Source organism: Drosophila arizonae, chromosome 4 (assembly GCF_054131065.1).
Source record: "Drosophila arizonae isolate 15081-1271.41 chromosome 4, UAZ_ARI_1.0, whole genome shotgun sequence".
Taxonomy (NCBI): domain Eukaryota; kingdom Metazoa; phylum Arthropoda; class Insecta; order Diptera; family Drosophilidae; genus Drosophila; species Drosophila arizonae.
Genome location: NC_142924.1, coordinates 899,882 through 913,190, shown reverse-complemented (window position 1 = coordinate 913,190; position 13,309 = coordinate 899,882). Strand labels below are relative to the sequence as shown.

Below are 13,309 nucleotides of genomic sequence, written 5' to 3'. Positions count from 1 at the left end.
AGCTAAAGCAGAGAAGGCGAGGGGGGAGGGGGAGGAGGAACCAACTCGAGCAGGCGGCCTTTCGACTGGCACTGGGCGCATTCGGTTGCTATTTTTAATGTTGACACGTTTGAAGATCATTGACTCGCCTTGCAGACGGTCAATGTCCATTTCTTGCCCAGACAGATCACTAAAAGATGCGCCAGAGGCAGATGGGGGCAGGGCGACATTAGGCAACGGGCATGCCAAATGAAAATGTGAATTATGCGCAAAATGTGGTTTCGGTCTGCTGCCGCTGCTGCTGCCGCTACTGCCGCTGCTGCTGCTGGTGATGACAGGACCAGATCCAAGAAGGCGTTCGAGGCTATCGTGAGATCGTGTGCTAGCAGCAGCAGCAGCAGCCAGAACAATGCCTGCTCCTCGTATCAATTGATCACGATCGTTAGCCCAGATCAAACAGATATATATATACCTTTATATAGGAGCTAAGACAATTAAGGGAATAGATCAGATACTTACCTAAACTATGTTGCAATGTGTGATCTGTGTGATTATGTAGCTCGCTTAGCAAATGCAAATATTCATATACCCTACATGTAGATCGCTCCATAAATGTATATTAAGATCATATGTTAGCTATGATCGATTAGCTGGCCCAAAGTCGGCCAAGTTCTATATGTCAATGATCTTTCTTTAGCTGCGCGGCTTGAAAAGTAACCGTAAATCCTTTATTAAGATCAATTCCCAACGCCTGGCGATCAGGGTACAATTAGCCAAGGCACTCTTTCTTCTCAGATCGGCTTGAACTCTTCTTTATGCTCTGTAGCATTCCGAGATCTTGGACGCGCTCAAGTGCTCTCGTTGTTGCTGCTTACTGACATTGACACGATCCACTATGGCTGTCATAAATCTCACCTACCTTGGCTGGCACATGATGGGATTGTTCCCGGAATCGCTTGGTGGCTTAAGCTTGTCTTTAAGCTTCGCCGTTGTTGCTGGTGGTCAAAAGGAGCTCAAGCAAAGTCAGACGGAAGACAGAGAAAAAAGTGCAAATCACTTCATTAATGCATTGCATATGGGACGATCCCTGCAGCAGCCGCAACAGAGGCAGCCGCCGTGGCTGCGACTCAGCGTCGCCGATTTGCAACATTGTTGCGCAAGGCTTCATTCGGCCGGGAGGCTGCACATCATTTGGCTTAATGGACCCGCAGCAACAACAATGACAATGACAACAACAAAAACATACTTATTTGCTCTGAGCTGAACAAAAAGTTCAGCATTGCGCTGAATCGCGGCATCGCCAATCGGCGATTCTGCGCCGTTCGAACCCATGCCACACAAGCAACCAAGAGAAAAAAGCGAGAGTTTCCGATGAGCGATACTGAGAGACCTCGAAATACCCTATAGTGTGTCGCTGAGAGCAAAATTTTAACGAACATTTTGGTGAAGTAACAGGCGAACAGAAATGAGAAGTAGGGAGGTCTAAATAGATCAAATTAAGTTTTAATGAACGTGTATTGTAATGCACTGATATTTAACAGTATTTATTATGGTAAACAACAGTGAGCGGGCAGTGTTACAATAATACACTGTAAACTAACATTTCTCACCCTACTATTGATTTCTGTTCGCCTATTACTTCCAGAGTTTCTATAGGTATTTTGGTGAGCTACCAGGCCCACAGAAAGCAGAAGTAGGATGCCAAATGATTGTTAACATTACCATTAACAGTGTTCTGTTACCAGGCTGCTATTTAACAGAGTAATAAAAGTGCGCTAACAGTGTACTGCTAATATACTGTCAGCGAACATTTTTCATCCTCCAACTCATTCCTGTTGGCCTGGTACTTCCAGAGTTTCCATAGGTTTTCTGGAGTAGTACCAGGCCCACAGAAAGCAGAAGTAGGGTGGAAAATGTTCGTTAAAAGTACATTAACAGTGTACTGTTACCAGGCCGCTATTTAACAGAGTAATAAAACTGCGCTAACAGTGTACTGCTAATATACTGTCAGCGAACATTTTTCATCCTCCAACTCATTCCTGTTGGCCTGGTACTTCCAGAGTTTCCATAGGTATTCTGGTGAAGTACCAGGCCCACAGAAAGCAGAAATAGGGTGCCAAATAATTGTTAACATTACCATTAACAGTGTTCTGTTACCAGGCTGTTATTTAACAGAGTAATAAAAGTGCGCTAACAGTGTACTGCTAATATACTGTCAGCGAACATTTTTCACCCTACAACTCATTCCTGTTGGCCTGGTACTTCCAGAGTTTCCATAGGTATTCTGGTGAAGTACCAGGCCCACAGAAAGCAGAAATAGGGTGCCAAATAATTGTTAACATTACCATTAACAGTGTTCTGTTACCAGGCTGTTATTTAACAGAGTAATAAAAGTGCGCTAACAGTGTACTGCTAATATACTGTCAGCGAACATTTTTCATCCTCCAACTCATTCCTGTTGGCCTGGTACTTCCAGAGTTTCCATAGGTATTCTGGTGAAGTACCAGGCCCACAGAAAGCAGAAATAGGGTGCCAAATAATTGTTAACATTACCATTAACAGTGTACTGTTACCAGACTGTTAATTAACAGAATAATAACACTGCTCTGTTAAATACAATTTTACCTTTTTCATTGTGCTACTCATTTCTGTTCGCCTGGTACTTTTGAAAATAACCGTTCAAATTTAGGACCCAACGGCCGCAACAACAGCCTCCCTAAGATATGCAACTATATTTCATGTGGAGCAAATTTTTAGCCGTTGATTTTTGAATGTTAATTCCCAGTAAAGGACCCTATTAAATAAGAAAACCGTTTGTATATTTAATGACCAAAGTTTTTTTATTGTTTTTCAAATTTTTACAGTTTTAATGAACTAAATGTACATTTATTTATACACTTATACATATCTCTTAAGTTATTAACATGTTTATCATTTACATTTCTCTTACACATAAATACATATCTCTTAAATTATATGATGTTTATCATTTACATACATATCTTAGATCATATAATGCTTATCATTTACACTTATTTATACACATATTTATATATCTCTTAAGTTATATCATGTTCGGGCCACTTAATACTATCCTGCGATATTTTTGCATTTCTTGTGTATATCGCCTGACATCGAGCATGATGCTGAAGAAGCGCTTTTGTCTGAAAATATAAGAGATATATTAGAATAAAATGAACAGCAAGAGAGCGGAATAGACTGTTGTATGTCAGTGTGTTAGGACTTACCTCTGACGTTTCATGAAGAATATGGAAACTTGCATTTCCTTTTCTTTTTCGCTCAGTGGAAAAGAATACTCTCCTGGAAAATACAAAAAAAAATATACATTGTTAATAATAAATATATATTAATTTAGTTAATGCTCTATTTAATATTTCGGTCTCATTTAAATTCTATTTGTTCTGCCTTTGTCTTTCTCTCTCTCTGTCTCTGTATTTATCTCTCTATCCTCTTTCTCTTTATACCTCTATCTTTTTCTCATCCCTCAGTCTATCTATTTCTATTTTTCTCTCTCTCGATGTCGGTAATAGAGCCTATAATACGAGTATATAGCTCTGCCCAAGTGCCGCTTGTCTTTTGAGCCTTAGTTATTAAATTATATCTCGTATATATTTGCAAATTAAATTATTTAATTTTCATAATTTTGTTTTTGAATTCGAATTCAGTTTAGTAACACAGTCGTTACACGTCACTAAGCTTAATTTCTTTTTAAAGTTTTTAATTCTTCAAAATTTCCAGTTCCAGTGAAATTTCACAAGCCAATGTTATGGTCATGTCTGTGGCTTTAATCACTCCTGTCTTCTTATTATGCCTCTTTACATTGGTGAAGATGGGTAAGTGATAGCGATGGGAAAAGCAATAGTATATGTGTCCAGACTGACACACATATACATATACATATATAAGAAAATGAAATCTTGTGTCATTAAACAGCCCTAGTTTATTCCTTAAAGACGACAATGATGCAGAATTTGGGCAAGGGTTCGACGTCAGCATTCATGAAGTTCCTTACATAGGCACACTGAGGTATTACTCAAAGGAGATTGAGGAACTGGGCAGTGGCATGTTTTGCATGGCTATTCCTATTAAAAATCGTGTGCTTCTCTCAGCGGCTCATTGTGTATTTAAGTGAGTACAGCTTTTGGCGTTTGGCTGAGTGAAGCTCTTGGCTGTTATCCCGATATTATTTGTTGCAGTAAGAATCACAACGACGTTGTGGTTATTTTGGGAAGCTCCAGCCTTACGATCCGAAGTCCAACAACGAGGATGCTGAGTGTCTCATATTGGCATTGGCATCCACTGTATAAAATGCTGCAGCCGCCCTACGATATTGCAGTGGTCTTCACATACGACGATATAGAGCCCATTGCAGGCGCTATTCAATATGCACCCCTCAATTTGCAGGAGGTGCCCAAGGGTACCAAATGTCTAATATCCAGCTGGACTCGACTTGCTGACGTAAGCAAATTAATAATTTGATCTACTATGCCAAAACTAGGCATCGATAACAAAACTAATCGATTGTCTTCCTCCCTTAGGGTAAGCAAAAACGTTCAAACACTATGCAAGCGATATGGGTATCGACCCTGGACAGAAAATTCTGTTTTCTGACAATTGACGCACCCGGCTATATGTGCAGCAAATCGGAGGTCTCCAATGTCGGAGTCAACACAGGTGACTTAGGTGCACCCGTGGTGTGCAACGATAAACTGTCGGGAATCACCTGCTTCATAATACCCACGCGCGGCATAACCTTTAACACAGCTATAAATGTGTATGCCAAGTGGATAAGAGCAAGCGTTTACCTCTACTTCAAAGGATCTCCACCAACAGTAATACCAACAGCATCGACAACAGCCACACGAAGATCGGTGCTTGCTACGCCAAATTCAGTGCCACTTCGGTCCATCTGTAACCAGTGGATAGTTCTTTCGGTCATCAGCATTCATGTGATATTTATGATTCCTACATTTGATTTCGATTTTAACTTGTAGTTTTACATAAAAATATTTTTACTATATTACGAAGCTCGTGCTTAAGATGTAATTCTCAGGGTATCTGCTAGTCGAGCAGTCTAGCCTGTAACAAAAAGCTTTTAAATGAAAAAAATCGCTGCGATCTCCATCTTCATCTTCAATCTGAGATCTGAATCCACTAATCGAGTGGCCCCCACGACCGATCGTTGGCTCATATTTTGTGGCATTGCTGTAATTTTAATTGCTCGCATAATTTCGACAGTTAAAGCGATTACGGAGCATTGCCATAGAAAGCCAAACGAAAGCTAGCAACAAAACCGAGATACAAAAATTCCCCACAAAAATAGAGGGGAAACAAGACAAACGAAAAGCAACGGCAACTGAAAAATGGTGTTAAGTATTTACACGTGCGTTGCCCATAAACCGACAGCCGAGCGCTACGTTAGAGGCAACCGCATTTTGCCCTACTATCAATCCGTAACGTATATAGACGATCCATCAGCTGAACCATTGAAGAAGCCACCAATAAAGTGAGCTAAGACTCTGTGGGAAAAGATTAGCTGATGATCACAGATGATCAGATCCACTAACATATCATTTGAGAGACGATCAGAGATGAAACCTAATGACAGAGGATCGGTGATCATTTGTCAAAAATCTGTTGTAGATAATTTAGTATGTGTGAAGTATGATATAAACATGTGTAAGAGTAGGCATTAGTATAAAGACTATTGTAATGCCTAGCAATTTAAGACATCATTGATCACTCATGCTCTGAGGTAGACGTAGAGCTTATTTAAATGACATTTGATAGATGATCAGATATGAAACTCGATGATGGAGTCATCGTGATCAAACGCTAACTTCTGACTCTATAAATAACAGATGAAATGATATCTACTGATAGATAAAATATAAACGATATTATCCTACTTAGCTTCTCGGCTCTGAGTAGCTCCACTTAGACGGCAATTCCAGTTCTACTTAGAGCAACTCCAATCTGTCACATCTCATTCGTGAATCTTGCCACAGTTAGAGCATCTCTTCGACGACAATCGTAGGAGCCGAATGTGGAGCAGAAAACGCAACTGGTGCGGCAGCTAGAGATGACGCCTTGTCTCTGTAGCGCGTATTGAGCGAAGGCAACATTTAGCCTAGGCACGAAACAAATCTCAAGAGTCAAAGCACACAAACAAACAACAACCACAACACAACAAATAAATTGAAAAAAACTCCTCTTGAAATATGTTTTATAAAAGAAATTGTGAGCAAAGAAAACCAAAGTCATATATAATTTTCATGATTATTGCTGTAAGGTGTCATTGAAGGTGAGAAATGGGAGCACACGCGTGTGCCCCAAAGCGTAAGCCCCCAAAACATAAAGACAGAAAAAAATAAAAGTAAAATAAAACGAAAAACCCGAACAAACCGAAGTCAAAGCCGAAAGCCATTGAAGAAGGCAAGTGTAAAAGTGAAAAGTCTTTGAATACCCTACAAATCTGCGATCTCAAATGGGGTATAGTGCTCTGGACTTCTATCAACACGGATATGAAACGGAAATATGAATTCTTCTCTTTCTCTCTCTCTCTCTCTCTCTCACACACACACACAAGCACTAAAGCACTCAAACTTTATCTATTTTATTAATATCAAATTAGACAACAATGCAATACAGGGTAGCTCTAAGTTGAGCTAGTCGTTAAAGTGATTTTGGAGTAGAAGTCATACAAACTGATTATGAGCTGTGGATCGTGCAGCTATTATCGCTTTTTGTTTTTAGTAAACATTTAAAAGAAGAAGCAGAAGAAGAAACGTTACAAGTTCGTTTTCATGAATGAATTTATGATTGCCTCAGTGGCTTGCCCCCCGCCATTGGGGGCTAACCACTTGGCACTCCACAGAGGCCCCCATGGTTTTGTTGTTATTTGACTTATTATCAAACACACACACACACACACACACACACACACACACACACACACACACACAGACCGGTACCTTAACACATTTGTTGTTTAATTTCGCTTTGAGTCCACGTCTCATGTCCCACGTTTCACGTTCCACGTCCCGAGTCTCCCACACCCCACTTCCCATTCCTCTTGTTGTTTCTGTCTCAATTCATAGATTATTAAAGCGCTCTCTGTTTCTGTTTTAGCTATATAGAATTCCAGTCAATTGCTCGCTGAACATTCGGGCAACATAAATTATTCGAGTTGTAAATTTTTCGAAATGTTTAATTATAAGTTATTTATGGCATTTGACTTAACCTGCGTGCGTAGCATTTCAATCAGCCAACCAAAAACTCTGCCCGCCTCGCCGGTGCTAAACAAGTCATTAGCCATAGATGTGACCGGAAATGGGGACAATTGACAATGGACAGCCGAGAGCGGAGAGCGGAGAACTGAGAACTGAACTGAGCACAGAACTGAGAACTGAGAATCGACTTGGTTTACCAAGCGGATTGATGGACTGATTGCTGCTTCCCACGATGTTAAATCGAGCGGAACTACGACTATGACTACATTATCAGCTATTCCAAATATATTTTTTAATGTTTGTATTTTTTTTATTCGCTCCCCTTTCCCAAACCTACGTTACATAGGTCGACAGGAAGACAGCTCTTCAATATATACGATTCATGAATAGCAAAAGTAGAAATACGGAAATATTGAGAGTAAATAAGTAAAGCCGAGAGCTCCATTCGAGCCAACATCATTTGGCTTGGAGATCTTAGGCTATTTACAGATGATCAGAGCTTAGTCATAGCTTAATCACAAGTATTAGCAGTCTGAACTAAAAGCCAATGCTAATGCAGCGCCGTTAAACTAACTGTAATTGAACGCCACTTTAATTGTTAGCTCTTTCCCTCTATCTCTTTCCCTCGGGAATTTATGCAATTCAATGCCATTTCAATTCTCAGTTGACAAACCGACAGCAGAAAGCGGAAACCCGATGGGGAAAATTAGAATTAAAAATTTCCAATCAAACCAAGCTGCAAACTCCAATCGAGGCAAAATGTGGGCGTGGCAGCGGAGGCTAGAGCGAGGCAAGCGAGTTAGCCAGCCCATCTTAATGGCTTGTCTAATATCCTTTAACTGCGAGCCAAGCCATTAAAAAGCATAAAGTCATTTAGTAATTAATTTTCATGTCCTGCTCGAGCGAGAGCTAGATAGAGAAAGAGAGAGGGGATGGAGCGGGAGCGGGAGAGGGAGAGACTGTGAGGATAGGAGGTTGGGCCTGCTAGTGCAGGTGCTCCTACTAAACGGGGCGCGGTCTTAGCACTGCGGCCAGCAATGCCAATATTAAAGCACACACACACATGCGCACACACATATACACACAGGCATGTGCAGTGTCTATGAGTCGCTGCTGCTGCTGCTGCTGCTGCTGCTCCTGTGACTGCTTTTCAAACTGTAAAACAGCATAAACACACACACACACACACATACACATTCATACATATATAGAGAGATGTGTGTGTGTGTGTGTGTGTGTGTGTGTGCTCTTTGAAAAACGCGCCAAACATGTCCTACCTCGCACGAATTTCCAGTGCGCACGTCAGTAAACGCAAAATGCCGCTACCATTTGCTTGGATGCAGCGCCGCCTTTTCCAGCTTCCAATACTACGAATTTTTACTACGTTTTATCGATCCAAGCGTGTGCAACTCGTCTGTGAGTGTGTGTGTGTGTGTATGCGTGTGTGTGTATACAGCGCAGCTGGCACAAGCACGAGCGCCGCTGCTGCTGTATGCCCAGCCGAAAAGCGCAGGAGCCGAAGCTCTCCGAGATGACATGCGAAATGGGAAGCGGTTAACGGTTAGCGGGTAGCGGGTAGCAGGTAGCGGGTAGCGGGTCTGTTGGATAGATGGCGCGGCCGAGGGCGAGGCCACATCAAAAGAGCACCAAAGCGAGCAAACGTGAGTGAGTGAGTGAAAGGGAGAGAGAGAGATTGCGAAGGGGCGCAGCGCAGGGCTGGGGAGAGGCAGCTTGTGCTGCGAAGCTGAGTTCTGTTGCGCTCTCGTTTCACTTTCCACTTGATTCCTTGCGCTTGACAGCCAAACCGAGCGACAGTGGGCGGCTGATTGGATGCTGCTGCTGCTGCTGGTGCCTCTGCCTCTGCCTCTGTCTCTGCCGCTGGCGCTGCTACTGCTGTGACTGCTGCTGCAGCTCAATGCAGGCTGCATGTGGCAACAGACAGGGCTGTGCGTGGCATTCCCTTGCGGTGTTCGCGCTCTCTTTCTCTCTCTCTCTCCCGCTCTCTGTCTCTATCTATCCATCCCTATCCTGCTCTCACGCGCGGCCATTGACCTCTGATGTCAAACAAAATCGGCGTGCACTTATTATATGCCAGTCCAAAGGGAGCAAGAGAGCGAGCCAGCGAGCGAGTGAGAGAGAGGTAGAGAGGCAGGGGAAGCTCGGCCATGGTCCACGAGCCAGCAACAACAGCAATGCCTGCAACTCCCTTTAAAGTGTAAGCGAAAAGCGGAGTGCGGGAGGATGTGCAGAAGGGGGGCAGCAGCCCGAGCTAGTTGCTCTGCCCACGGGCAGTTTGCTTTTGTTGTGTAAATTACGTTATGTATTGTTGTATACTTTTTGGGGTTTGCTCGGGATGCTAAACTCCGAGTTGAGTTGCGAATGAGCCTGGCTACAAATTTTGTATTTGTATTTGTGTTTGTGTTTGCCAAGTGGGAGGTCTGGCCTGTGGGCAGGGGCTGGGACTGGGACTGGGGACTGTTTGGGGGCCGTTCAAACACTTTAAGCTCGGTTAATTCAACTGCACTGATTCTGATATCCTGTTGAAATCTGTTGAATGTTTAGCTATATAAATCACGCAATTAGTCTCCAAATTATTTGTCTATGCAATTAATAAAATGTTGTCTATAAACAAATGTAGCTGATTAGTTGATAGATTACTTACATGCGTATACTTAATCTTCAATGGATTAGAATATCCTTCTCTCTTTCTCTATCTTAAGGATAAGCTGAAATAATGATGCACAAATTTCTGTATTATTTAACATTATTTATGTTTCGCATTATAGAAACAGCTCTAAATGTATATATTATTGTTTTCCATGTTTTTTTTTTCTCAAAATTTAAATTACTTTAAATAAAATGGGTCTGTTCGTTCCTTGATTATTATTGATCAAAATTGAATTAAATAAAATAGAAGTAGAGTAAAATGGAACAACTATTTTCCGTTATTTAATTCAAAGAGTTGTCAACAAAAATGAAAGACGAAATAAAAGCTTCGTATAGGGTGGGTGTCATGGCTAAGCGCTGCAAGCAGAACGGTTCATGTCACGACTAGCCGCGCACAATGCTTGCACAACTGTGCCATAAAGATAGCCAAGCTGGGAAGACAATGCTCCATTCAATATAAGCTCATGGGCACAGAGTTCTCACAGGTGTCCTCGTCGCTGGAACACATAAGGATAAACAAATTATAGACAACTATATACCTCTATCTCACTCACTTATTCTCCTCGATGCGCCGCAGGAAGTTCTGTATTTGCTGATTCTTGCCAATCAGCGCGTAGAGCGCCGCGAAGCCGTGGAGAGCTGTGCAGAGGCAAACGGCGTAGTTCAGATGCGAGCGCTCCTCGCGGTAGTGGTTGAAGGCAAAGGAGCAGACGCAGACGAACCAAGTGAGCGCCGTGTAGGTGAAGAACTTCCAGAACGACTTCAGCCGATTCTTCTCCAGGGACTCAAAGCTCTTCTCCGCATCAATGTCCGGATCGTCGCTGATGCGTATCAGTGTGAGCACGTAGAAGAAGCAGCTGATGGCGCAGGCAACGAATACCGGCGCAAAGAAGTAAATCATAATGCTCCAGTTGCGCGCTAGAAAGAGACAGCAATATAGTGTAGACATGAACCAGAGCTGTGCCCTTGCGTAGTAACTCACGATCGAACCAACAGGTGTCGCCACCAAAGACCAGCCTCGAGCCATGATAGCTGAAGCCCACAAAAACCGACCAGGCCACGGCTATAAGCACGATCGGCCCAAAGATCAGCCAGAACATGGGCTTCGTGAAGACAACTCCATTGAAGCTGACATAGAGCTTGAAGGCTATAAAGCTCAGTATGTAGAAGGACAGCACGAGGAAGAGCAGCGCGAAGCTGGCTAGAGATCGATCAATCAATCAGTCAATCTGTCAGTCAATCTATATTTGCATTCGCCACACTCACGTATGATGCGACAGGCGGCCGTTGACAGATTTGCGGGATCGTGGAGTGTCAGGTGAGCCAGCAGCGCATAGCCAAAGATAACACACGTCGTATACGATTTGATCGCCACGCCGTAGAAGCTGTTGCGCATATCCGAGCAGAGCAGGTGAACGATCAGCACTATGAACATCGATATAATGCAGATCAGCAGGCCTGCAGATGAGAAGAGATGAGGAGGAAGATGAGAATATACAAATAAAATATTATTGATATATAGTAACTGGCTTGGTATACTCAGAGAACAGAGGACAATATACATAAGTTAGAAGAGAGATCAAGAAAAAAGCAATATGAAGCAGAATCCGCTTATCAAGATGTTAAATGATCTATTGTGGCAAGGATTGATCTCTTTAGACCATATGCTTGCTCCTCTCTCTCTCTCTCTCTCCCTCTCTTTCTATTGCAATGATATAATTATCCTAAAGAATAAATCTTGAATAATCAAGACTTCCATTCAACTGTTATCACTGATTCATTGCTTTCAGCTGTTAATGGCCAAAATAAATTCACTACTTAATGATCTCCACTAATGGAACTGATCCATGAGAATCGTGCATTGATCGTTTTAATAAGCAAACTGTGTTTATTTTCGAGGCACATGCTGCTTGGCAGCGACTCGCGCAAACATTTTCCATAATGCGTGCGAGGCGAGCCCATTAACAATTATACATATAGGAACTAAAATATGGTAGATATATGGGAGATTAGTTCAAAAGCAAGATGAAAGTAACTGAAATGTATTGTTTAGTCTTTTGATCGAACTTACATACAGCATAGGTCCACTCTCTGACGCCCAGCACAAAGCGAAGCTTCTCTGGGGCACAGGCTAAGGGCTGCCAGCTCCAGCTGCTGTTGCCAATGAGCAGGGGGCTGAAGCAGTAATGCTTGCTAAACAGATAGTCCCGATGGATGATCGAACCGTTCTGTGTGGGGCAGAGTACGTAGATTAGAATTGAAGACCTTTAGCTAGGATTATATCTTAGCTCTTGATTAAATGTCAAGATCGCTTAGACTCATATTATCCTCATTTACATCAACATCGGTGCTATGAGCTCACCTCGTGCAGTGTCCAGTTGAGGTATGTGTTATCCTTGGTGTAGGGCTTCATATGATCGCAGGGAGTCTCCTCATACACGCTGAACAGGGAGCGCAGCTCAATATCCAACTGCGTGCCATTGTGCAGCTGGACAGCCATGTGGCTCTGGTCTGGCGGCGGGGGCAGCTGCTGCTGCGCCGCCAAGCAGCTGCGCTCCTCCAGGTCGTAGAACTGCCCGGCCGGACAGCAGAAGCGCACGCACGGCCGTAGCTTGCAGATGCAGGCGCGCAAATGGCGCTTGGCAGGCACGCGGATTCCGTTCTCGATAATGAAGTCGTAGGCCGTGACCAGCTCGCGTGGTATCACGGTCCAGTTGTGGACGTAGGAGTTGTTGAGGGAGCTGCCCATGTTGTAGCTGCCTGTGATGTTGACCGTGTCGATGAAGGCGCACGGGTGGCGCGCCTCCTCGTGGATGCCCTGAGTCATGGCCAAGAGGCAGCCAATCATCACGAACTGCGCCGTGGCCAAAGAAATTCTCATCGCGGCGTCAGATCGAATCCATTCGCTGTTTACCTTAATGTCCAATTGCAGTTTACCAAATAATCAAAAGCGTTTCCAAAATAGAAATCCAAACACAGGCCGCAGTCGTTCTCCACCGACGTCTCGCTACGGCTCTCTACTCTGGCAACTCTCCGGCGGAAACGGTTCATCCACACCTGGCACTGGCTCAACACGAACTGCGCTCGCTGCGCCCCCAACAGCTGAATCGAATCGAAATCGAAAATGGAATCGAAACATTTTCATTCGCATGTATCCACAAACATGTGGCGGCTCTTGCTGTTGTTGTTGTTGTTGCTTTTGTCTTTGACGACTGCGATTTGTTTACAACAACCAAAAAGCACGCTGAAACTGAGAAACACACGAGAAGCGCAGTGCATGGAACTGAAACTACTCTATAACAGGTGGATCATATGTACAGACTTCTTTATTATCCCTTGAGTACCTAACTGAAATCCATCCTTCAGCCTCTCTACGGGCCCATTCTTAAGGCTATGCATAAATCGATCCT

The 13,309-nt window shown here is 43.2% G+C and overlaps 2 protein-coding genes and 1 long non-coding RNA gene across 7 annotated transcripts in view; 1 reads left to right on the top strand and 2 right to left on the bottom strand.

The window, feature by feature from the left end:
- LOC108613299 (serine protease ami-like) overlaps positions 1-5,027 on the top strand; it is a 49,917-nt gene extending 44,890 nt beyond the window's left edge. For 2 of the 5 annotated variants that reach the window (XM_089466436.1, XM_018006668.2), the window contains exons 3-6: positions 3,739-3,833; positions 3,954-4,128; positions 4,197-4,458; positions 4,539-5,027. In XM_089466436.1, the coding sequence (XP_089322562.1) occupies positions 3,739-3,833; positions 3,954-4,128; positions 4,197-4,458; positions 4,539-4,994 (988 nt within the window). In that variant the 3' untranslated portion in view covers positions 4,995-5,027. Of the gene's footprint in view, positions 1-3,691; positions 3,834-3,933; positions 4,129-4,196; positions 4,459-4,538 lie in introns of those variants that run through there. The other 3 variants (XM_089466437.1, XM_018006671.2, XM_018006670.2) reach the window with 3 other exon arrangements.
- LOC149268943 (uncharacterized) lies at positions 2,894-3,663 on the bottom strand. Its single transcript, XR_016269598.1, has 3 exons — positions 3,465-3,663; positions 3,228-3,300; positions 2,894-3,143 (listed from the first exon to the last, which is right to left on the bottom strand). It is a non-coding gene; the product is annotated as an uncharacterized LOC149268943 (long non-coding RNA).
- A 5,124-nt stretch (positions 5,028-10,151) lies between the features above and the next one.
- mthl8 (methuselah-like 8) lies at positions 10,152-13,139 on the bottom strand. The gene is made up of 6 exons (XM_018006667.2): positions 12,262-13,139; positions 11,971-12,127; positions 11,166-11,357; positions 10,882-11,100; positions 10,454-10,817; positions 10,152-10,396 (listed from the first exon to the last, which is right to left on the bottom strand). Exons 1-6 carry the CDS (start codon positions 12,778-12,780, stop codon positions 10,351-10,353), a joined length of 1,497 nt encoding a protein of 498 aa, XP_017862156.1. The 5' UTR covers positions 12,781-13,139; the 3' UTR covers positions 10,152-10,350.
- Positions 13,140-13,309: the final 170 nt, after the last annotated feature.

Bases quoted from the DNA above. Each gene is read 5' to 3' on its own strand.
- mthl8 (XM_018006667.2), bottom strand. From the start codon at position 12,780: ATGAGAATTTCTTTGGCCACGGCGCAGTTCGTGATGATTGGCTGCCTC. The intron at 12,128-12,261 runs GTGAGCTCATAG...TGCCCCACACAG, and splicing joins TCAACTGGACACTGCACGAG to AACGGTTCGATCATCCATCG. The intron at 10,818-10,881 runs GTGAGTTACTAC...GTCTCTTTCTAG, and splicing joins CGACACCTGTTGGTTCGATC to CGCGCAACTGGAGCATTATG.